The sequence below is a fragment of the Gallus gallus genome, chromosome 3, assembly GCF_016699485.2.
Source record: "Gallus gallus isolate bGalGal1 chromosome 3, bGalGal1.mat.broiler.GRCg7b, whole genome shotgun sequence".
Classification (NCBI taxonomy): Eukaryota; Metazoa; Chordata; class Aves; order Galliformes; family Phasianidae; genus Gallus; species Gallus gallus.
Window position 1 is genome coordinate 97,049,865 of NC_052534.1, and position 22,174 is coordinate 97,072,038.

General features: G+C 37.6%; 1 protein-coding gene across 4 annotated transcripts in view; it reads left to right on the forward strand.

Annotated features, from left to right (window-relative positions):
• Positions 1-22,174, forward strand: part of GREB1 (growth regulating estrogen receptor binding 1) — an 86,340-nt gene that overhangs the window by 53,392 nt on the left and 10,774 nt on the right. For all 4 annotated transcript variants that reach the window (XM_004935766.5, XM_040698125.2, XM_046939478.1 and 1 more), the window contains 12 exons: positions 761-953; positions 1,525-1,661; positions 2,915-3,254; positions 4,660-4,775; positions 5,458-5,657; positions 6,650-6,739; positions 8,459-9,075; positions 15,728-15,830; positions 17,508-17,666; positions 19,089-19,231; positions 19,576-19,737; positions 21,338-21,542. In XM_004935766.5, coding sequence (XP_004935823.2) covers positions 761-953; positions 1,525-1,661; positions 2,915-3,254; positions 4,660-4,775; positions 5,458-5,657; positions 6,650-6,739; positions 8,459-9,075; positions 15,728-15,830; positions 17,508-17,666; positions 19,089-19,231; positions 19,576-19,737; positions 21,338-21,542 — 2,465 coding nt within the window. The remainder of the gene's footprint in view (positions 1-760; positions 954-1,524; positions 1,662-2,914; positions 3,255-4,659; positions 4,776-5,457; positions 5,658-6,649; positions 6,740-8,458; positions 9,076-15,727; positions 15,831-17,507; positions 17,667-19,088; positions 19,232-19,575; positions 19,738-21,337; positions 21,543-22,174) is intronic.

Consider the following 22,174-nt stretch of genomic DNA (forward strand, 5'->3'; position numbering starts at 1 on the left):
CAAATATTGAAAGGATTATTCTGTACAGGAGGTTCATGCCCCGTCATTGATGTCAGTTAAATGAAGTGTCTATAACAGGAATTTAATTGCCTGGGATTGCCCACAGAGTCACAGCAGAGATACAAGCATTTCTGAAGGCTGAGAGGTCAAGGGTACGCACAAATATTTTCTGAAGTTACCTGCCTCTCTTTGTTGATGACAGCAACTTGCAGTGCTGAAGCTTGTAACATAGCCCCTGCAGCTAAATGCATGAATTTGGAATGATGGGTTAAACTGGAGGAAGAAGTTGATTGCAGATGTCCTGTGAGACTGGCGTTTGCCCTAACAATAACTAATCTTTACTGTACTAATTCTGTCACATGTATTTTCCCCCTTTCTTTCCACTGCAGTGGCTTACAGTCTGTCATCTTCTATCTTGTTTTTTGTAGGTAAGAATTATATTTTCTCAAGAGCAGCACTAACAATCTGGCTAGATTTAGCAGAGAAGAGTGTGATCATTAATAACTGCCATAATGCCAGCTTTCTTTCGTCCTTTCATATGCTGGTGGCTGTAACAGACTGGTAATTTGCTAGCTATAGAGTTAACCAGACTTAAAGAAATTTTCAGCGGCAGTGAAATAACACATTTCTTTTCCTGTTCTTCCATACAACTACATCAGGGTAATGAATAGAGTCCTAAGTCCCTTCCATGAATTTTACTTTGATTTCACCTCTCCCTTGAGCCAGTCGCTTTGGTGAGTTTTGGGTTTCTGTTTTGCAGTGCTATGCATAGCCTTTATCCTCAGACAGAACTGCCTACAGGACTTGTTGATAGACTGTTGAACTGCAGGGAGGTGAAAGAGGCGCCCAACATTGTGACACTCCACGTGACTTCCTTTCCCTATGCGCTGCAGACACAGCACACTCACATCAGCCCTTACAATGAGATCCACTGGCCTTCTTCATACAGCAATGTAAGATGGATGCTCTGAGGTGATTTTGTGAGCTCTTCATGAGTTATTTTATGTTTATATACTTGGTGAAACTCTGGAGGCCGGATAATTTTTGTGTACACTGAGTGAATTTTGCATGGTATTCCTTATGTCAGTCTATGTCAAGTTCTTTTTTCCCTTTGCTTCTCCTGTCATTTCTTGCTTTTTTTTCTTTATACCTTTTATATCTCCTATAAACTCTAGTAACTGCTATAAACCTTTGAGTTACATAGATAGAAATCATCTAAAAATCTGTTTCTAATGCATTACCGCATAAATATAAATAGATATATGAAATTTCTTCACATTTTTATCTACTTAGATTTTCTGTCTGTATGTTTATGTGAGGAGAGAGGAGAGAAACAGGGGAAAATGGAGTATAACTTCTTTTCTCTCCAAAAATCAACTTTTTCTTTCCCTCTGTATATTATTATGTGCCTGAATATATGTATGCTTATTATAGAATGTGACTGCAGATACCAATGATTAATCAATTATAAATTAATAATTGGTAGATTTTACCTTTAAAATTGAATTGCTTCATTTCTCATAGGGTGTAGATTTATATCATGAAAACAAGAAATACTTTGGACTGTCAGAATTCATTGAATCTACCCTCTCTGGGCATAGTATCCCACTGCTTCGGTATGACAGCTCTTTTGAAGCAATGGTCATGGCTCTGGGAAAGAGGTATGGTACAATCCTTAGCTTAAGGAAGGAAATTTAGGGAGCATATTCTAGTGTCTTGAGTTACTAGCTAGAAACCCAATTCGTTCTTTTTTTTTTGTCTCACTGTCTCACAAATTATTTCATTTGTTCTTATTTTATCCTCTCATCTTTTTTTTTTTTTTTTTTTAGTATATATTTGGCCTGTAATCTAATCAGTTCAGATGAATTCATTAGATAAACTTGCACACTGTTCAGGCCATACTAGTGTGTGTATGTGGTTACAGTAGACACTTCTATATTATAGTAATCAAAAACTGCACTACTGTGTGATTTCAAATGTAACTTTAGTCCAATATTATCACTTGCTGGCCTTAGCTGATTTTTTTTAAATGTATCATTTTTGTATACTGCATAAAAAGATTACAAAGGGAAGGAGGCATATCACTATATTTTGTGTACTTGAATCAGTGGTAAAAATTTTAGAGGATCATCCCAGCATGCACAGCACGCAACTGTGGATGATGTCATTGGAGTCTGTAAGAAGTTAAAGACAGGATGAGTAGAGTCTTGCAAATCTGTATTGCTAACTGAGAGAATGAGCATGTCTGTGCTTTCCTACTGGTATTTGCTACAGGGTGACATGGAGCTCTGATCACACACATCAGGCACTTTTCTGAGCAGGCCATAGTTCCTCTTTGTACTGTGCACCTGGGTTTCATTTTTGTGAAAACCAGAGCAAAGGAAGCTACTACATTTCCACATCTCTCCCTCTCATAGAGTGGGCATTAAGGCAGGGTGTACCTGGGCTTGGAAACTTGGAGTGCTCATTGAATGCTGCCTACATATTCAGTCCTCTTGGAAAAAAGAGTGAGTTGATTCACAGCTTTAGTAAGAACACCGTAGAAAAACCCTAATTATAATGTTTTGAAGAGTACTGTTCTCATTGATGAATGCATGCATTTTGATTGACGGTACTGCTGAGTGCATTAGCAAATATTCTGTGACAAATTTTCTAACAGCAGCAAAGTATTGATAACTTGAAGTGATGTAACATTGCTGAACTACTTGCTTTATTAAGTCCTTACTGAGTAATAGAGAGACAACTTCAGTTCTGATTGTGAAATGATGTGTTATTGCAAGGACTATCAAACTGTAATTTTGGACAGTAAATGTGAAGGGTTCTTTACAGGAGAAAGTCCTGAGTTTACTATATTTTGGAGAACATTAGCTTTTTCACTTCAATACTTCACTATTTAATTCACCCTTTATTTCAGGTTTCCCAGATTACACAGTGCAGTGATAAGGACTTTTGTCCTCATACAACACTACTCTGCAGCTATGATGGCAGTGTGTGGTCTTTCTCAGATGAAGAATTACACCTCAGTTGAAACTCTGGAAATCACCCAAAACCTAATAAACTCTTCAAGACAGTGTCCTAGTGGTCATGGCCTCATGGTAGTGTTGAGAATTCCATGTACCCCACTGGCTGCAGTGGCATATGAACGTCTGTATAATGTAAGGGAAAGACTAGCCCTTGAAGATAACTTTGAAATAATCTTGGGAAATCCTAATTCTGGAATCACTATAGGGAAGCACTTTGTGGAGCAACTAAAGGTAACTTGCAGAATGACATATACTGGGAAGCTTCATTAGATGGGTAGATGGGGAGACTGTTGGTGAGAGATATGGTCCTGAGCTGAAGTGTGGTTCTTACTAGAAAAACTCATAACTACTGCAAGGAGCACGACTTTTGACTTTAGACAATCATCTGTAATTCCTTTACTGTCCTACCAATGGTTACTTTCTGGTTACTCAGTTCAATATTAACCATCAGAGCTAGAGCTTGGCTTCCTGCAGCAAGCCTTCCAAACAGCTGAACTGCTTTTATGTATAGCAATAGGGAAAACAGACATATAGAACTGTCGCAATTTTCTCACAAAGTCATCGTTGCATGGATTTTCTTCACTGAAGATTTATATTATTCTTCTCACCAGCAGATGGCATAAAGGCACAAAATTGGTGATGCTGGCCATGGGTCTGGAATTTGCAGCCTGGTACTTAATTCTTTCTGGACCGTGTGTTATTTCAAAGATTCATTTATACCCTCTAGGTCCAGAATCTTGAGTCATCTGTGTAACAAAAGGCTCTGATATTTTCTTGCTCTTCATAACATTGTTACACTCTGTTCTGTGCTTATTTTGATGTGTTAGACAGTCATTTGACATCCAGGCTCTAATTCTGACCTTACTGTGTCATGAATAACCTTTTCTGAAAAATCAGTATTCTAAATCACATCCCATTTGTCCTTCCGGACATGCACAATAGTGGTAATAAGTGTATAAATGACAGAAGTGGAACTATCATACTGTTGTTCCAGCTGTGTATTCCCTATCTGTAGGCCAGTCTCACAGCAGAAAGTATTGGCTGGTGTGAGTAAAGCAGTATAACCTGATGCTAAACATTCAAATGACAGAACTAGCTGTCAATTTTCCTAATAATGTAATGAGAAATTTGATAACTTTGGTGGAGAGTAGTAGGCTTCAGGGGGTATTAAGTGAGGACGGTGTAATGTGCATGTTCAAAACTTCAATACTTCTAGCTTCGTGCTATTCCTCTAAGGTGAAATAGCCTCATTCCTTGCTCATTTCCCTTCTTGGACTCAAACACCTGTTATTTATCTACCACAAGAAGCAACCCCTTCTCTCCCCAAAAGCTCCTACTCGTCTTTATTGCCTGATGTACCATATCCACCCTATCCATGTATGCCCTAGTCCTAGTGCTAGGCAGCTGGGGGATTTCAGACCAGAACATACTGTCCTGATCTCCTCAGGTTTACATCAGGCAGATTGCTACCTGTAACTCTTTAGGAATTGTGCAATCTACCTGTGTTGAAATTGGCTCTGCCATGTAGCTTACGTTGGTGGAACATCCATCCACCGTACAAATCAGTTCAAACAATGGATGATAAAATGTGTTCATTTGTGCTTTATCAGTATATTCAACAGTGTCTCTCATGCAGGTCTGGCAGAAAATTGAAGATGTAGATTGGAGGCCACAGACCTATTTGGAACTGGAAGGTTTGCCCTGTATATTAATATTTAGTGGTATGGATCCGCAAGGGGAGTCTTTACCACGGTAAGTAGATCTGGTATTTTCTAAGTGGGTGTTCTTTATCCATTGCATATTGAATGGCTAAAAATTAATTATAGCTGTTTAAATACTTGCAGGGATGAAAACATTTCAGTGTCAAGATGCTTCTTTTCCATTTTTTTGTATTTTTTTCTATTATAAATAAAAAACATTATTAGTAATAATCTCCTGCTTATAGCAAGATACAAGTAACTTAAAAATATTATGAGTTGTCATGGTATAAGGGTATGTAAAAAAAGAAGTATCTATAGCTACTTTAGATACCTCAAAGTAGCTGAGATATCTGGAGGATACTGGTGTATACCCAGAAGGACATGTAGAGAGGTCTGTGCCTTCTGGAGTTGAAGCTGGAAGGCAAACAAGGTGCCCTCGGACCACCAAAGTAGCACCAAATGTGTTTGTTTGTTTGTTCAATTGAATCCAAAATGGTACCTTTTTGTCCTGTGTGGATGCTAACATTCAATGCACCAGATTAAACTGCTTAACTGGATTAAGAATAATAAAACCGTGTGTACCATAATGGAAAACTTATAAAACACCAAAGATCTACCTTGTTCTATCACATATGTAGCTTAAGCAGATAGTAAAAAATATTCCCCTTTGGCTGTGTCTGGAAAAGAAATAGAGTACAGTGAGTTTTCATACTACCTCATCTGTTTTTCTCCAGATCACTGAGATACTGTGACCTACGTTTAATAAATTCATCTTCTTTAGTAAGGACAACCTTGGAGCAAGAGCTTGGTTTGGCGGCATACTTTGTGAGCTCAGAAATTCACACCGAGAAAGCAGTTGTGAATGATGTGATAGAAAGTGACCCCGAAAAACTAAGCAGCACTGATAATGAAGATGAAGAAATAGCAACAGAAGGTACCACTACCACTGACAATAAGAGGTGTAAAGTGATTGTGTTTTATTAGAAAAAGACATGTGATATATTAGAAAAAATGTGGTATAGTAGAAAATTAGAAATGGATTTCAAGTTTTCCTGTGTATTGTCTGGCTTTGAACTCATACTGAAATGGTAGAGTTGGTGAGGTTATTATCTCTTAAGAGTGGCCTATCTTAGGTGTGATGAATGTTTATGTCCATTTAGTTGAAGTAAGTTGGTATAATTTGAGTCAAAGTGGCACTGAGGTTAGGCATCTGAGTTATAAGGCTGCTCTTTTGGTCTTTGAAGTACGATATGCTCCTGTGGAGTCCAATTTAGAACATTAGCTAAGATGATAGACTTAGTGCAGTGCTTTTAGCCTCTGTTTATTATTGCTAAACTGCATGAAAAAACAAAAAAAGCATTTTGGCCTAAATTTTCCTATGCCTAAGTTAGGAACCTCAGGCAAATGCCCTTGAGGGACTGTCATCATCAAAAGCTGAGATATAATTTATCCATAAAGCTGTTATGTAATGGGTAGGAGGTAGCTCATAAAACACTGACAAAACAGAGCTCTTTGTCAATTGGTTTCACTGACACTGGATGGGTATGAAAGGTAAAACACAGTTGTGATGTGTCAGTTTCTGGAAGGAGAATTGATTTTGTAAGTTTTTTTGCAGTTCAGCATAATTAGATTATATTATAGGTTGATCCAATGCTGCACGGTAGGAACACATTGAATACAGTGTCAGAAGGAGGACACAATCCAGATAAATGATAGAATCATGGCTTAGGTTGGAAGGAACCTTAAAGACCATCCAGTTCCAACCCCCTGCCATGGGCAGGGTTGCCACACACCTGGCCTGGATGCCCAGAGTCTTATCCAAACTTGTGTGCTCTTCCTTATTTCAGCAATATAGCCATCACTTCTTACAGGATTACTTTAATTATGCTTTGTTTTCGTTTTCCTCTGCTACTATTCATGAAACAGGTTCTACTTCAGAAAAGAGAAGTCCTATGAAAAGAGAAAGATCTCATTCTCACGACTCTGCATCTTCATCGCTCTCTTCAAAAGCTTCCAGTAAGTCCTTAAGTTTATCTCTATTAAGCTGTATTTAGGATAGAAAAAAGACCTTTTGTTCAGCTTGTTAGAGAAAGAAAAGAAGGCATAAATCACTCAGCTTTTGGCAAGGCCTATTTTAATGAGGTCATTATAGATAACTTTTATAAAAGTAATTTAGAATCAGGCTTCTTAAATATACGTAGATGATTTCTTGCGTAGAAAGTAATCATAGGACAGGGTACCTAAAACAGGCACTCCTTTAATATGTGACAGTTAGGTTTAAATCCTCAGTTGGTACAAAGTGTGTTCATTGAAGCTAAGACCATTTAACAGTTTTAAATAATCTTTTGAAAATCCATAGGAAGAAAAGAATTCTCAGTCTTGTTTGTGTTTTTGTCTTTTTTGTTTTGGAATGTTCACTCATTAAATCTGCACTGTTTGGAAGCTCCTTTGGAGGTGGATCTTTTTTTTATTATTTTCTTTATTTTTATTTTTATTTTTCCTTTTTAATCTGCAAATTGATGCATAAAGCACGTGGCAATGTAGAGAACTACCTGAGCTTCTTGTCTGATAAGTTTATTTGCATGCTTTTCAATGCAGATAATATTAGGGGAAGAGTTGACTGAAAGTTCAGAAGACAGACTGTTATGTAGGTATTACAATGTCCTGCAACTTTTTAAAACATACTGCTGTTTTTCAGTCACAATACCTTCGTTTTGATCTGCTTGTAGTTTTCACCATGCTGACATGCATATTTAGCCATGGTTTCTTTTCTACAGGCACAGTGGTGGTTACAAAAGAAAAGACAAGATTTGAAGATGTTTTTTATAAGATTTTTAATGACTTTAGTATTAATTTTTTTTTTCTTCTTTAGAGTTACTCTGTTCTTCAGTTCTTCAGGATCCATATGGCCTGCATGTGGCTGTGTGGTCTAAATTTGCCTGGTTAAACAGATCTTTTTTTTTCTCTTTTCTTTCTTTTTCTTTTTCCCTTGTGCTCTGGGATACTGATATTCTGCAGGATGTTACAGTGGTAGCCACTTAAAATGAAGCCTTAAACTCTCAAGAAATGACTATAGTTAGAATATATACGTAAAAGTACACCATTTTCAGAGAATTAGCAAAGAGCTGTGAGCTATATCTATGTGATGGTCAAGACCAGTCTTGGTGAGTTTAGTCTCTGCTCTGAGCTGACCAAAGGCTGCGTGAATGGGTTCATAGCACCAAAATCTTGAGAGCTGGGTTGTGTTATGTCAGGCTAAGTGTTTCAGTGTCACAAACGTGTGTGGAATCAGAGCTGACTCAGAGCTGAGGACTGTTTCTGTCTGGACACTTCTGTAGTTTGATGGGGTAGGAGCCCATGAGTACTAATTTTCTTTCACCCTTTTAAACAAAAGTTTACAGAATTTTATAGTGGTCTGGGGTGATGAGGGTATCTGATGAACTTCTGATACAAAAAGGGAATGGATGAGAAAAGGACAGGTCAATCACACCTTTCCTATGAACGTAAGTTCTTGGAAAGGCGCCTGCTGCATTGAGACAAATACTCCCAACTAATCTCACTAAGACCTTCTGTATGAGTAAGCTGAAAGATAGCAGGAACACGGGGGGGGGGTTGCATTATTTGACAGCTGCTGTATCTAAGCCATTTTTCAGTATTTCACTGTGTCATTGACTAGCTGGGATTATTGCACTTATATTGAAATATTATATTATATTGAAATAATTTTTCTTTTAGTTACAGCATTCTGCAGTGAGCCATCTCCTCCTTTAGTAACAGCAGGAGACAGAGCAAAATCTCCCCACCAAGTCCTAAGTAACAGCACTGAAGAAACTACAAATAACCATGAAAGGCAGAAGCAGAAGGTAGACAAGGGAGCACAAACAACAATCAGCAAACACTTACCACCAGGAAATGAACAACTTGATACAAAACAAAACATTAAAAGTGCCCAAATTTCCATCACCTCCTCATCCTCCTCACCTTTCTCTTCCTCTTCTTCCTCTTCTGCACCTACTCATAACTCCTTCATCTTACAGACCTCTCAATGCTCCATGACTAAATCATCAAAACAACCTCCCATAGTTTTCCTGCCCAAACTGGTCTATGACATTATTACCTCTACGGACAGCAGTGGACTTCCCAAATCATCTTCCCTCTTGCCTTACCACTCTGTGATGTGGGCAAGTTCTTTTCGTCCTCTTATGAGTAAGATGATGACTTGCACGGAGCAGTCTCTATACTACCGCCAATGGACAGTGCCCAAGCCAATCCATATGGACTACAATAATAGAAATGAGGGCAGAATGGACACCTTTCATCCAAGGAGGCTGCTGCTGAGTGGGCCACCACAGGTGTGTAATAAGAGCAAGGTATTATCATCCATTTGTTATTTAGTTTTACCATAATCTGCGAAAATAGATTAGTTATTATTCGTACTTGAAACACTTTTTATGTAGAGAGTAAGTTGCTTATATTTTATTTCCTTATTTCCCAACTCCCTTCCAATAAAATGATCTTTCATTCTTTACTGTTAGTTTGAGTTCAAAGACAATGAATCTGGAGCAGTATTCATTTTCTGTCAGTCTCTTTCCATTAAAATGTTTTAAAAGATAGCTTGCTCAGAAGATAGGTTTCATGCATTATTTCTTATTGTCAAAGATGAATAAGCATTTACATTTTAAATAAAGATCAAAGATCAGCACAAAAGAACTTTCCCAGGATCAATCTAAAGATAGCTGGAAGTTTGCAGTTGAGGGATTTTCTGTTTCCTCCACGTGACAGACAGAAATACAGAAGCTGTTGTAGATAGCACATGCAAGAAGGCCTGTTCAACATTAGCAGAGCTTTATTTACAAGGTGAATACTAACCAAGAGTTTGTAAATTATTTCAAAATATGCATAAAAATGGGTATTGTCCTAAGATGTTCCTTGCTTGTCTTTTAAATTCTCTGAGAATGTTTAATACTTATGTCTGAGTAAGACATCTCCTAGTTCAATGCGCATGTTACATAGGAAGTCTGATATTGTGCCTCTCATGTTCTGCTGAGGTACCAAGCAATGAGAACACATGTCTATGAGCACATTTACATCACATGAACATCAGAAGTCAGAAAGGATAAATCAAACCAAAGCAACGACTCATGTTTCCTGTTGTTCTAGCATCAACAAAAAATTCATCAAAAGATAGTTACCTGCCTTAACTTGCCATATGATCCACCCATTTATGCCTATTGACTGAAAAACGAAACTATATACTGCTGTTTATTAAATAATTATTTTCCACAGTACATCCAAATGTATATTGCAGTGAAGTAAGAAGAGTATAAATGGGCTTTTCATATTGAAACTTCCTGCAAATGTTACTGTAATGTGTAAAGGATTCCAGAAAGTACTCCGATTAGAAGTTATACAATACTCTCAATTCCTTTGATATAAATTGCCTATGTTTGCCAAAGGTTGAGGTGTTACAAGATCAAGAAAATGAATGTCATATTAAGGTGCAGCCCAAAAAATAACACATTCTGGAGCAGGTTGTTAACATCCATCTCTAAGAAAAACATAAGCTGTGACAATTTTTTGTAGAATTTTGTATGTGTACATATCACAACTCACAGAGAGACTATTCCCAAAGACACCCTAAAAATTCAGATTTATTGATATGTAAGTACTGCTTTAGTATTCATTTGATCGTAAAGCATATGGTTTAGGGTCTCAGATGTAAATCTGTGTTTCTCAGAATAGTCATTCAGAGACCTCTGAGAACATTCTGCATATCTGTCAGAAGAATTTGTTGTTTAATACATGGGACATTTAGCTAATTATATTGAGACAAGCAGCTTGCTTATTCATTAGCTTCCTACCGTGGTATATTCACCACCTTTAACTGTCATATGAAACTCTTTTTCAACTATGGAATAGGGCTCCTGTGGGCCCTTTGTACAGCAGTGAATGTCACCTTTAATATCACTTTCTTTACGTGAAATTCCATCCTTTCTCCAGTTATCTGGAGAAGCTGGCAGCCCATGTCTTGGTCAGATACACTCTTTGCTGCATGAAGAACTGGATGGAAAGCTGAGCCTAGAGAGTGGTAGTGAATGGATTTAAATCTAGCTGGCTACTTGTCCCCAAGGATCAGTATTTGGGCCCATCTTGTTTAATTACGATCTGGATGACGGCACTGAGTGCATCCTCAGTAAGTTAGCAGACAACACCAAGCTGTGGGGAAGTATAGAGAGGACATTCTGAGGGATCTGGACAGGTTGGATTGATGGTTTGAGGCCAACGGGATGAAGTTCAGCAAGATACGTACTGGGCCTTGCACTTTGGTCACAACCACAGGCAACGCTACAGGCTCAGAGCAGAGTGGCTGGAAAGCTGCACAGAGGAAAAGGATATGGAATTGCTGGTCAGCGCTAGGCTAAACATGAGCCAGCAGTGCTAAGAAGGCCAAGGGATCCTGGCTTGTATCAGAAATAGTGCAGTCAGCAGGAACAGGGAAGGTGATCCCTCTGTACTGAGCTCTGATGAGGCCCCATCTCATGTACTGCATTCAGTTTTGGGTCTCTTGCCATGAGAAGGACATAAATGCCCTGGAGTGTGACCAGAGAAGGGCAGTGAATCTGTTGAGGGGTCTGCAGAAGGTTAATGAGAAGCAGCTGAGGGAATTGTGATTGTTCAGTCTGGAGAAGAGGAGGCTCAGAGGAGACATAATTGCTCTCTACAACCCCTTGAGGGCAGGTTGCAGTGGGGTGGGAGACAACCTCTTTTCTTGCGTAACTCGCGACAGGACTAGGGGGAGTGGTCTCAAGTTATGCCAGGGAGATTCAGGATGGATATTAGGAAGAATTTCTTCTCAGAAAGAGTGGTCAGGCACTGAAACGGGCTGCCCAAGAAGGTGGTTGAGTCACGGTCCCTGGAGGTGTTTAAGGAAATGGTAGACATGATTTAGTGGGCAATATTGGTGATAAGCGGATGGTTGGACTAGATGATCTTAGAGGCCTTTTCCATATGATTCTATGGTTTTATATCCACGGTGCGGGTTATTTCCTACTTTTGCATTGGATCATGCAGCTAAGACATTGCTAAGTGAGTATGAATGAGTATCACAGCTATGGGTATAAGTGTACGACGTTGAACAAAATGCCTATCAGGAATTCACTGAAATATTTTTCTTAGAAACATTTATCTTAAAGATCTCCAAACTGCAATGAAAATTTTGTACTGTTGTTTTTATACCTGAATATTACAAACCTAGAACTAGCATTTTCCATAGGCAGGGAAGCTGCTCGTGCTCTGTAAGTAGCTGCCCATTCCTGATTGTAGAAGTTTTCTCAGGGAATGAAAATCATCTTAAGGCATTTTCTGAGGAAGAAAACTGCGGCCCATACTGCTTGGGTCTCTTCTCCTTTTACTAAAATTTTACTACAATGGGCTTAAATGCCATTCTTCTAATGTAATAAAGGTACTAGGGAAGTATTTAATATATCTTTTGTTAGCTGTCTCTTAGCAGAACGTAGCAAGTGGAAACAAGGAGAAGACCCAGCACCATTTGACCAGCTGTCTGCGGACCATCAGAATATGTTGTATGAATCAACACTGGTTCGCAGACCACAGTCTGAAAACCACTGCTGTGGTATGTGAAGAACTATCTCACCTGGAAATTAAAGTAGAAAAGCCTTATGGAATTATTTACCCTTTTGCCATATTACTCCTAAATGTGAAGATTGTTATCAGATGGTACTTTCTAGAAACACATGAGAATAATAAAGTACTTCCAGTGCTCCCCATGTCTGATTACTGGAACAAGTTAAAAAACAAGCAAACAAACAAAAAAACCTCATTACTCTTAGACCTGCTACGACAGCACCTTTGGATGACCTTTTTTATGAATAAGCATGAAGATATGCATCTAATTTTTCTGACTGGATTCTCTCAGTCTCCAGTTCTTGGTTTGTTTTCAGTTTATTATCGATCTCTATGGAAAGGTACAGTTCAGTGATCAAACTCTTTTAACAGCTTCCACTCTTGTAGGCACTGTGGGTCTTTGACACAGAAGATGAACCTTCATTCCTCTGGAATTTTCTCTGGGAAGAATTTGAATTCATGTTCTCTCCTCCTGCTTTTGTACATCTACAATCTTCATGAGTGAAGAACTGCAGAATAAACATGTTCTTAATATCTCACAAAATCACTCCTTGCATTTAGGATGAAAATAGAAACCAAAATGCTAAATCTTTTCAGGAACCACATTCCTTATTTATTGGAAATTTTCACAAAATATGAGATTTTTAAAACTTAGTCTTCTGTGATTTTCTCCTTCAAATTCTAATTCATCAGACTTCTGTCTTTCAAATTCAGATACCCAGAAACAAATTAGAGTAATACTTCAATTATTTGACACAAGGTATGACCCTCAGCTGACTTATCCTGCTTGCAGCATCTCTTTGCAGATGCCTCAAAAAACTGATCCAAAAGAAGAGTGGTAACATATGAGACAAGAACTCTTTGGAGAGATATGGCAGCTGTGTGTTATGACAGATCCTCAGTACTTTCAAGCAAGCAAAGACACTCTGTGCATTTCCATCTGGTCATGTGTTGTTACATAAAATAATATTAGAATCTTAGAATCATATTACTGAATTTAAAGGCACATTTACTAATCTGAACATGCTATAAATTCAGATTTTTAAGGTTCTTCCCTTCTGGAGCAAATGTCGATTGTCAAGTAGAAGTCATTTTCCTTTTGAATCTTCTGCTCTCTAAATGAACTGAGAAAAGTGTTCTTTATTTCACCAACTTATTTCTTCAGTAGAAAATACAGGCAAATACGTGAGTAAGGGGAGTCAGAGTAAGAATGTTGTCATGTGTTCAGCCTGGGTTCTCTGCCTGCAGAGAAGCAGTCTGAAAATGAGAGATTCCTGCCCGCCCCCACCAGCACTTTCCATACAGGGCTGCTAATACCTAGTAGTTCATAAAGCTCAGTACTATATTGGACAGTTTTCAAGTGACAGATAATGAGATTAAGTAAGATGTGATGCATAGAACATCGAAAGTGCATATGTTTTAGTTTCCTGGTCAGGGACCAATATTTTTAATCCCATGGTTTTCAGCATTTTCAATTTGTGACCCTACTGCTTTGTATATTTGAATCAATAGACAATTGCTACCTTTCATCCAAGTACCACTTAGGGTTAGCCTGCTGACCCCAGATGTATTGTTGAAAACCATTGGTGAAAACCTGCTTCCTGAGCTAACAAAAAATAGATGTTTTCAATAGAGCAAGTTTTAAATGGTTACTGAAAGGGAAAAGTAAGGCTTTCAGCCTGTTGACAATTCTAAGAATACGCTCCAAACAGATGAGGAATGACAGCTCTGTACTTTCGACAATTTATCTCTCATTTGTTCAAAATTACAGAGCTCTTAATCTGTCAGGCCACCTAATGTTTAATCAAAGGATGGTGGGAGGCACGTATGTTCATAATGGCATAGAAATGTAATCTCAGCTATGAGAAAAAATGTAGAAAATACATTCTAATAAAACAAAGTATGATCAATTTGCCACAAATGTGGAGAATGAAGTTTTGCCTTGCTTACCAATAAACAGGTACTTCATTGAAGCTTAGAGCTTTGTTCCAAGGTTAGTAGAAAGATTCTCATGAGTCTCAATGGATTTTATATGAAAACTCAGACTGGGAACTAGAAACATCTCGTCTGTGGGTCTGTGCTCTAATGGAAAGTAGCTTCTTCCTGTATTACCCCTGGACAACATGGAGTTGCGTGCTAACATAACGCACAGTATACGGGCTTCTTTTAGCCTCAAAAGGGAAAAGGGAACCCTTTTCAACCCTTGCCAAACACTCATTCAAGTGCAATCTGATTTACTGAGAGTAACAGGGATGAACTTTGACAAACGCAAATGTTTACTTGCTCTTGTTCCATCTTCAAAGACTCAAGTGTTGAGAGAAAATGAAAAAGCTACTTGAAATATGGAAAGTATTAAGTCCAGCACTATTTTTAATTGTTCAACACATGATGTTGCTGGCATACCCCAGCAGTACTGGCAGTGAAAGCTGGGGTTTAAATGCAGTACTAATGTAGATGTGTTTCAAAATCTGATACAACTACCTGAGAACAGATAGTTGCAGAAAGAGAACGTGTGGAAACTGATCTACATGTTAACTTCACTCTGTATTCTCCTGTCAGAATGAAATGAGTTTGCAGGTCTCTTTTTTTTCTCATTGAAACCCTTTCTGTACTGTCTCCTTTTAAAGTGTAACAGTGTTATTTCCCCATGTGATCATCAATAAACTTTATATGGAAGACACTGAGCAATTAATTGAGTAAAACTCTGACTGTGGCAGATGACAAAACAATTGGGTATAAGGAAGAGAAAATACATATTTTGTGTTGGTGGGCTAAAAATAAAAGTTCAAAGTAACAAACTAATTTTAAAACAAGCTTTTCACAGGTAATTTGAAAACACTGGAAGGAAAATAATATCTTTTCAGCAAAAGAGGTGGAACAATGCATTATCATGTATGTCATGTCCTCCGGGAGTGGATGGGGCCTGGACAAGTTCTCCAGTAGATGTTTGACACTTCTTCCTTCAGGGTACTTCAACAGCACTCAGTGTGCGGATGAACTGTGCAAATACAAAAGAGTTGAAGTAATTCTTTTGTTATTTTACATCATGTGGATTGTTTTTAGAATGTTTCATGAGTTTATGTGGATTTTTAAGTGGTCATTGCCAATTTAGCAACTGTGAGAGAGAGAAAATTCAAGTTTGCTGTCTTATAATTAGACCCGTGATACAAAATGCATTTTCCAAACTAACTTCCTACATGAAGAGCACAAAAACATCAAGAACTTCAGCATGTCACTTATGGTTAGGAATAGGAAAGTACAGGGATATGCAAACACTAAATATTAATATTTGCTTTCACTTCAGTTGCAATTTCCAGATGAAAATGAAAGTTCCGTATTTTCTGATTTGTATATTTACAGATAGGGAAAACAGGTGCCTATCTGCAGTTCCTCAGTATTTTGTCCAGAATGCTGATCAGGCTGACAGAAGTGGATGTTTATGATGAGGAAGAAATCAACATTAGTAAGTTCTTGTTATAAATAATATAAATAAATACAAATATAATTTGCTTCTGGAGAATTCAGAGACTTGTTATATTAATTCAAGCAGTAATTTTTCTGCATATTCTATACTGTTCTCCTTAGCAATTAATTTAGATTGTTGAAATAGTTTTAGATTTTTTTGTGATCTTCAACTGATACTTAAGAGCATTTTAATATTTCACTCATCATTTAGAGTTTAGTCTTCCTCTTGAAAAGAAAACCACAAACCTCTGTTTTTCTTGGTAAATAACTATCTGAATTTAAGTACATTAGATGATATCCAGCCATCATCTTTAAGTTTAAAATTGGAATGAAATTTTGAGGCAAATTACGTAAAAACAATTGGTGAAAAACTGACACATTTGTATTACCCGGAGCAATATTATATTTTCTAAATACATAAGACCACATGAAGAAAAAAACATTTCCTGCTTTCTAATAGCTAGTTGTAGTCTGAAATTCTAAAATTATCATTTACTCACTCTCTTCTCTTTCCAGATAGTCAGTCACAGTAATTATGGATCAGTTGCATAGAGAAATCATATAATAATAGAACAGTTTAGCCGGGGAGCCCAGGGTTTGATAGGACAGCTACATGGCCACTGAGTTCAGCATGGGGCTGAGCAGGAGTCTAGGGAGGTTTGGTAACCTGACCGGAACAGCAAGCTCTGATGTTGTTGTTACCAACCAACATGACAAGTTAAATCAAGATGAAATCACAAGTGAAAGCTGGGTGCCGTAAGGAAATAGGAGCATGGAGTAGTGTCTATGCTTCAAAATCATAGCCTGGTTCATGCTGCATTAACTTCACTCAGCAGATGACATCTTTTCATGATGTTACTATACTTTCGTCATAAAATGTAGCTCTGAGCAAAGTAGTTGTGCAAAATAATATGCCAAATTTAAAAGCTAGTTCAGAGGTTTACACAGATGAAGGGTTTATGTAGGCATGAGGAATACTGAATTGAATGCCATTCTGCTGGAATTTCACCATCCAATTCATTCCATCTGAGTTCATATTTACTTTGGATTTTAACTGTTGTAAATAATCATTTAATACGCATAGGCATTGAGTTGCAGCTCTTTACGATAGCTGACATCTGACTCCCAAACTGAACTCTTCACTATTTTCATCCTCTTGACAAAAGTAAAGAAGTATTTCATTAGGACTGGCGTGCATAAGTTTGTTTGCTTGCTCGTTTGTTTTATGTCAATTTCCCTGTTTCAAAGAAGGCCTGATTTCAGTTCCTCCGGTCTTCAGTGCCCCTTAGAAGGGGCACTTGACTTTAACTCTGCATGGTACTTAACACCCAGTTTCTGAAGTGGAGTTTCTTTTTACCAATGAGAATGAGTATTTTTTCTTCACTCAGTTCACAAATGTGCAGTGGAAAGACCACAAGTGTCTGGATACAGGTAGATCAGCCTTACTTGAACCTTAAAAATTGTTTTCATTATGAATTAAAGGCCAAAATTGCAATGAGAAATGAGGTATGTTTGTGCAAAACTGCACCTCTTTATGCGTAATAATATTGCTTCATCAGAATGATTAAAGAAAAAATGATGCAAGTATTGTACTTAGAGCAAAATATTCTATAATAATAAAAGGAATATTTGCAATTGTAATTTCATTAATTTTTATTTGTCAATAATTTTATAGACATGAAAGAAGAATCAGATCAATGCTATCATCAGCCTGGAGATACATGGCCAGATTTGGAGACGTTTAAGAAGATCCCTTTTGACTATACTATCCATGACCCAAAATACGAAGATGCAAGTCTGATTTGTTCCAAGCTTCAGACTGTGAACAGTGAAGGTTAGAATTTGAAAAATCTAGAATGTTATGCATACATACATTTATTTGGTTTTAACATGTGAATTGTGTTGACTTTTAAACAGTGTAAAACTGTTAGAATTGCACTTGACTAAATAATAATTGAAAAAAGATTTGTAGTTTGTAAGATGAAACACTAGATTATGAGCCTTAATAATGTTTTATGGCACATTAAGAGGTAGTCTCATTAAAGAGACTCTGATCCCACAAAAAGTGAGTATTTTAATGTTTTCTATTGTAACGTTGTTCAATTTGTAGCAGTGAAGTGACTTATCTCTTATTTATGTACTTTATGTTCTGAGGGATCTTTATAGGTTTATTTGATTTAGGTTTGTAATAGGTGATATGTATCTGTCTAGATTTAAATTCCTATGGTATTAAGGTGTGAATTAGTCCTCTGGACTTCAATAATAAGTCTTCATAGGACATAAGCACTTCTACAGTAAACTTTATCTAAAGTATGCATTTAAATTAGGGCATGTGGATTGCAGGCTAGATGTGTTTGTGTCTTTCTGTGTGCTGTAACACTCATCTAGCTTACAGGCAAATAATAAATGAAAATGTCTATGGCCAGGTGAAATTACTGTCTTATCTTACTGTGGTCCCATACATAAGCCAGCTGGACATACATGGGATGGGGTAGGATGCATTCAAGCATGCCAAGAGAGCTTGCCAACATCATACCACCTTTAAAAGGTCAGGACAATGGATGGAGATTCCTGATATTGAAAAAAGGCAAATATCATTGCCTTTCTTTTTCAGGACAAGAAGGAAAGTCAACGCAATTACTGCTTATTCAGCCTACTCTCAGTCCACAGAACAATTATGGATCCAACCCTCCTGCAAATCATGTCCAGGACCATAAAGAACAGGACAGTGATTGGGAACAGCTAGCATGGAACAATCATAGGCAAATAATGACTGGCAAACCTAATTGCCTTTTATCATGAGATGACTGGCAGGACGGACAAAGGAAGTTCAATGGTTTTATCTTGACTTCAGCAAGCTTTTTGTCAGTGTCTTCTGCAATACCTTTATACCCAAAGTTAGAGAGAGAGAGTTTGGACAGGTCAATTGTGAAGTGCATGGGAATTGACTCAAATATGATGTGGCACAAAGTCTGACTGACATCTACTTATTCATGGCAATGCTTAGGGACTGATAGTGGGGAAAATGCTGTTTAAGATTGCCCTTAATAACCCAATCAAAGGGAAACATTGCAACCTCAGCAAGTTCATGGACTTACCACTACTATGCTCAGAATGAAATTATACTTTGTTTTGCATGTATTTAATCCTGCCATTGTTCCATAATTTAATTAAAGTGACAGAAACAATTTGTCACAAGGGAATGCACTCTGGTCTAGAATATATGTTACATAAATTCTGTTTCTGTTTTTAATAGACAGACCCATTAGCAGAAGGCAGGAGGATATGTACACCCACCGTCAAACAACTAGAATGAGATTATCCAAGTATGCAGCGTATAACACCTATCATCACTGTGAACAGTGTCATCAGTATATGGGTTTCAATCCCAGATACCAGGTAAAGATTTCCAGACATAAATATTTAGATCAGAAATTGAAGCAGATACAACCCAAACACAGTTTTGTGTTTATTCACTGACTTACAAAATTGACTTACAAGCTGTTTGTATGGATTAAAGAAAGAGCTGATTAACAGATTTTATTATGTCTTGAGGTTTACCTGCCTTGACTAGACATCAGACCTGGGGACTGTAGAGTTTCTGTTCCTCTTATAATCTGGGGCCTTCAGAGTGATGTTATATGTTTGGTAATGTTATGAATGCATATTCACCACAGTGAGACTTTGTAGGAAATAATTTTGACACTAACCACTGGAATTATCCCATTTTTTCCCATCCTCAGCTTTATGAGTCCACTCTGCATGCATTTGCCTTTTCCTATTCCATGCTGGGAGAAGAGATCCAGCTTCATTTTATCATTCCAAAGTCAAAGGAGCATCATTTTGTCTTTAGCCAACCAGGAAGACAATTGGAAAGCATGAGGCTACCACTAGTCACAGATAAGGTAGATGAATTATTATATTTGCAGCTATATGTAGGAGAGAGACATGACGAACTGTAAGATTCATTGTAGGATTCTTTACATTTCTGATCGTGCTGTCAAGAGATGATAAGGACCTGATACTGATCTTGTATTTTCTCCCAGAAAGAGAGACATGAAGCAAAATTGTCAAGCCGCTAATAAGCTTTTTCTTTTTCTCATTACCAAGTCTGATTTTTTCACATATTATCTTATCTGAGGTTGAAGTTCTTTGGTTATGGGTTGAAGATGTTAAAGTGAGAACAGTTTCAGCAATTGGCCTCAGAGATGTGGTTTTGTTTATCATACAGTTTACTGACTGTAAGGAAGCAATTTTTTACTGTAAAGAAAGGCAATGGATTTTCAATCCTATTATGCATAAGTGCTCAGATGTTTTCTTATAAAAACTAGGCTTTCTTTTCCATGGCTTTAAGACTGTCCAAAGAATTGCAGGATACACTTGTAGAAAACACTGTGTAAAACATCTGGCAGGCTATTCAGCCTCTGATGTTGGCCTTTACAATGACTCTTAATATCCGTATTTTTGATGAAGCTGTGAGTGGTTCAGGCTAGGCTATATGCATTATTGGAGCAATTTGTGAATCAGTAGCAACGCAAGCTTGCTACTTTACTTGAGAAAATAAGCTGCTTCCAATAAATGATAATCTATCAATATCACCTTTCAGTTTAGGCATTTATGTCCTCAAAGTTCAACATGGGAGACCCCACACAGCAACGTAGCAGCAACTGTACAATGTGAGGTTTAAACTTCAGTAACCTTGTACTTAGCTACACAACATGAACTGTGCCCTGGGTAGTTGTGGGTTCTTCTCCTGCTTCTGTCACAGACTTGCTCTGAGGCTTTGCCAAAATTGTTTGTTTTCCCTTTGCTTCTTTATCTGTTTGTCCACTACAAAATGGTTGAAAAGTGCTGTGAGATATAAACCTAGATTATAAAACTACTATAAAATATATTTCTCAATGCACTTTAAATTAAATTTGTAGAACTCCACAGGAATTAAACCCATCATATTCTGCTTTGACATTTTTAATCTGTAGTGCTTAATTGTGAGGGCTGTGAAAAGGCATGTTTTCATTTTGGGTCCCTAGCAGCCTTAGTAGGCATCAGGCTGAAATCAGTTCCTCAGACTGGAATAGTCCTGGATGTTTGTAGAAACAGGGCACAATGGAGATACACTACCAAACTTGGAAGTACCTGATGAGTTTAAATGCATTCAAGATTGGATGATAGCCAGTCAGAAGACTTGTATTACAGTTTTGGACTGGTATGTTTCTTACGATGTTCTGTCATATAGATCTGAACCCTTTTCCAGATCTAGCCTCAAGGTCCATGCGTAGTTGGCAGTCAAAATTAGCAGTCCTACCCAATTCACCACTCTCTCACCAGTCAGATAAGCTAGTAGTTGGAGTTTTCTGTTTTCCAACTCTTATAAAAGTTGTTTATTTTCCTGTTAAGCTGATTTAAAATGTAGCAATGTAGTGGGACTTAAACCAATTTGGACCTGGTTCTTGTTTAAATGTTATCCAGCTTAATACAAAAACTGACTCTTCTGTTTATTTACAGAGTGAAGATTTCATAAAAAGCCCCACTTTTACTCCCACCACTGGGCGTCATGAACATGGGCTTTTCAATTTATATCATGCAATGGATGGAGCCAGTCATTTGCATGTTTTAGTTGTTAAGGAATATGAAATGGCCATATATAAGAAGTACTGGCCCAACCACATTATGCTTGTTCTTCCAAGCATTTTCAACAGCGCGGGAGTAGGTAAGTGTGACATGAAGTGTGACATAAAAAAACATGGACTTGTGACTTGGGCCCTTGAGGTGGTGCTATTCATCAGTGAAGTGTAGATATATACCTTATAGCTACCATATCTGATGATCTGGATTCTCTTTGAAGACAATGTGTAACAGTCCTAGGGGCAGTTCACTTAATCCAGATCATGTAGAACAAGCCAGATGAATCATATCATGAAAATACTTTGTCTTCTCTATTGATTTTAAATAGAACTGAGGGTAGTTAATTCAGACAGAATTACCTACTCTGCCTTCTTCTGGAACTAAGTTGCATGCTATTTCCAGAAAGCTGTGTCATTGCTAATTCTGCATAGAAATCTCAGGTACCCAGGAAGCTTCAAATATTGCTAGATGCTTCTGTTTGTTCAGCTGAATTGTGCTCACACTTTCTGGTAGAGGAGATAACTGCTGCATCTCATGGAAGTGAAACAACTGAGTTCATGAGACTGGAAGCTTTCTGATACAGCTTCAGATGTGTGTGTGGGAGAAATGAGATGGGTAAAGATTAATGAGCATACTGATGAGGTACATCTCTTCAGTAGATTCTGTTAATACAATATCTGTGAAATATTCAGCACGTTGAATTAGTGATGCAATTTG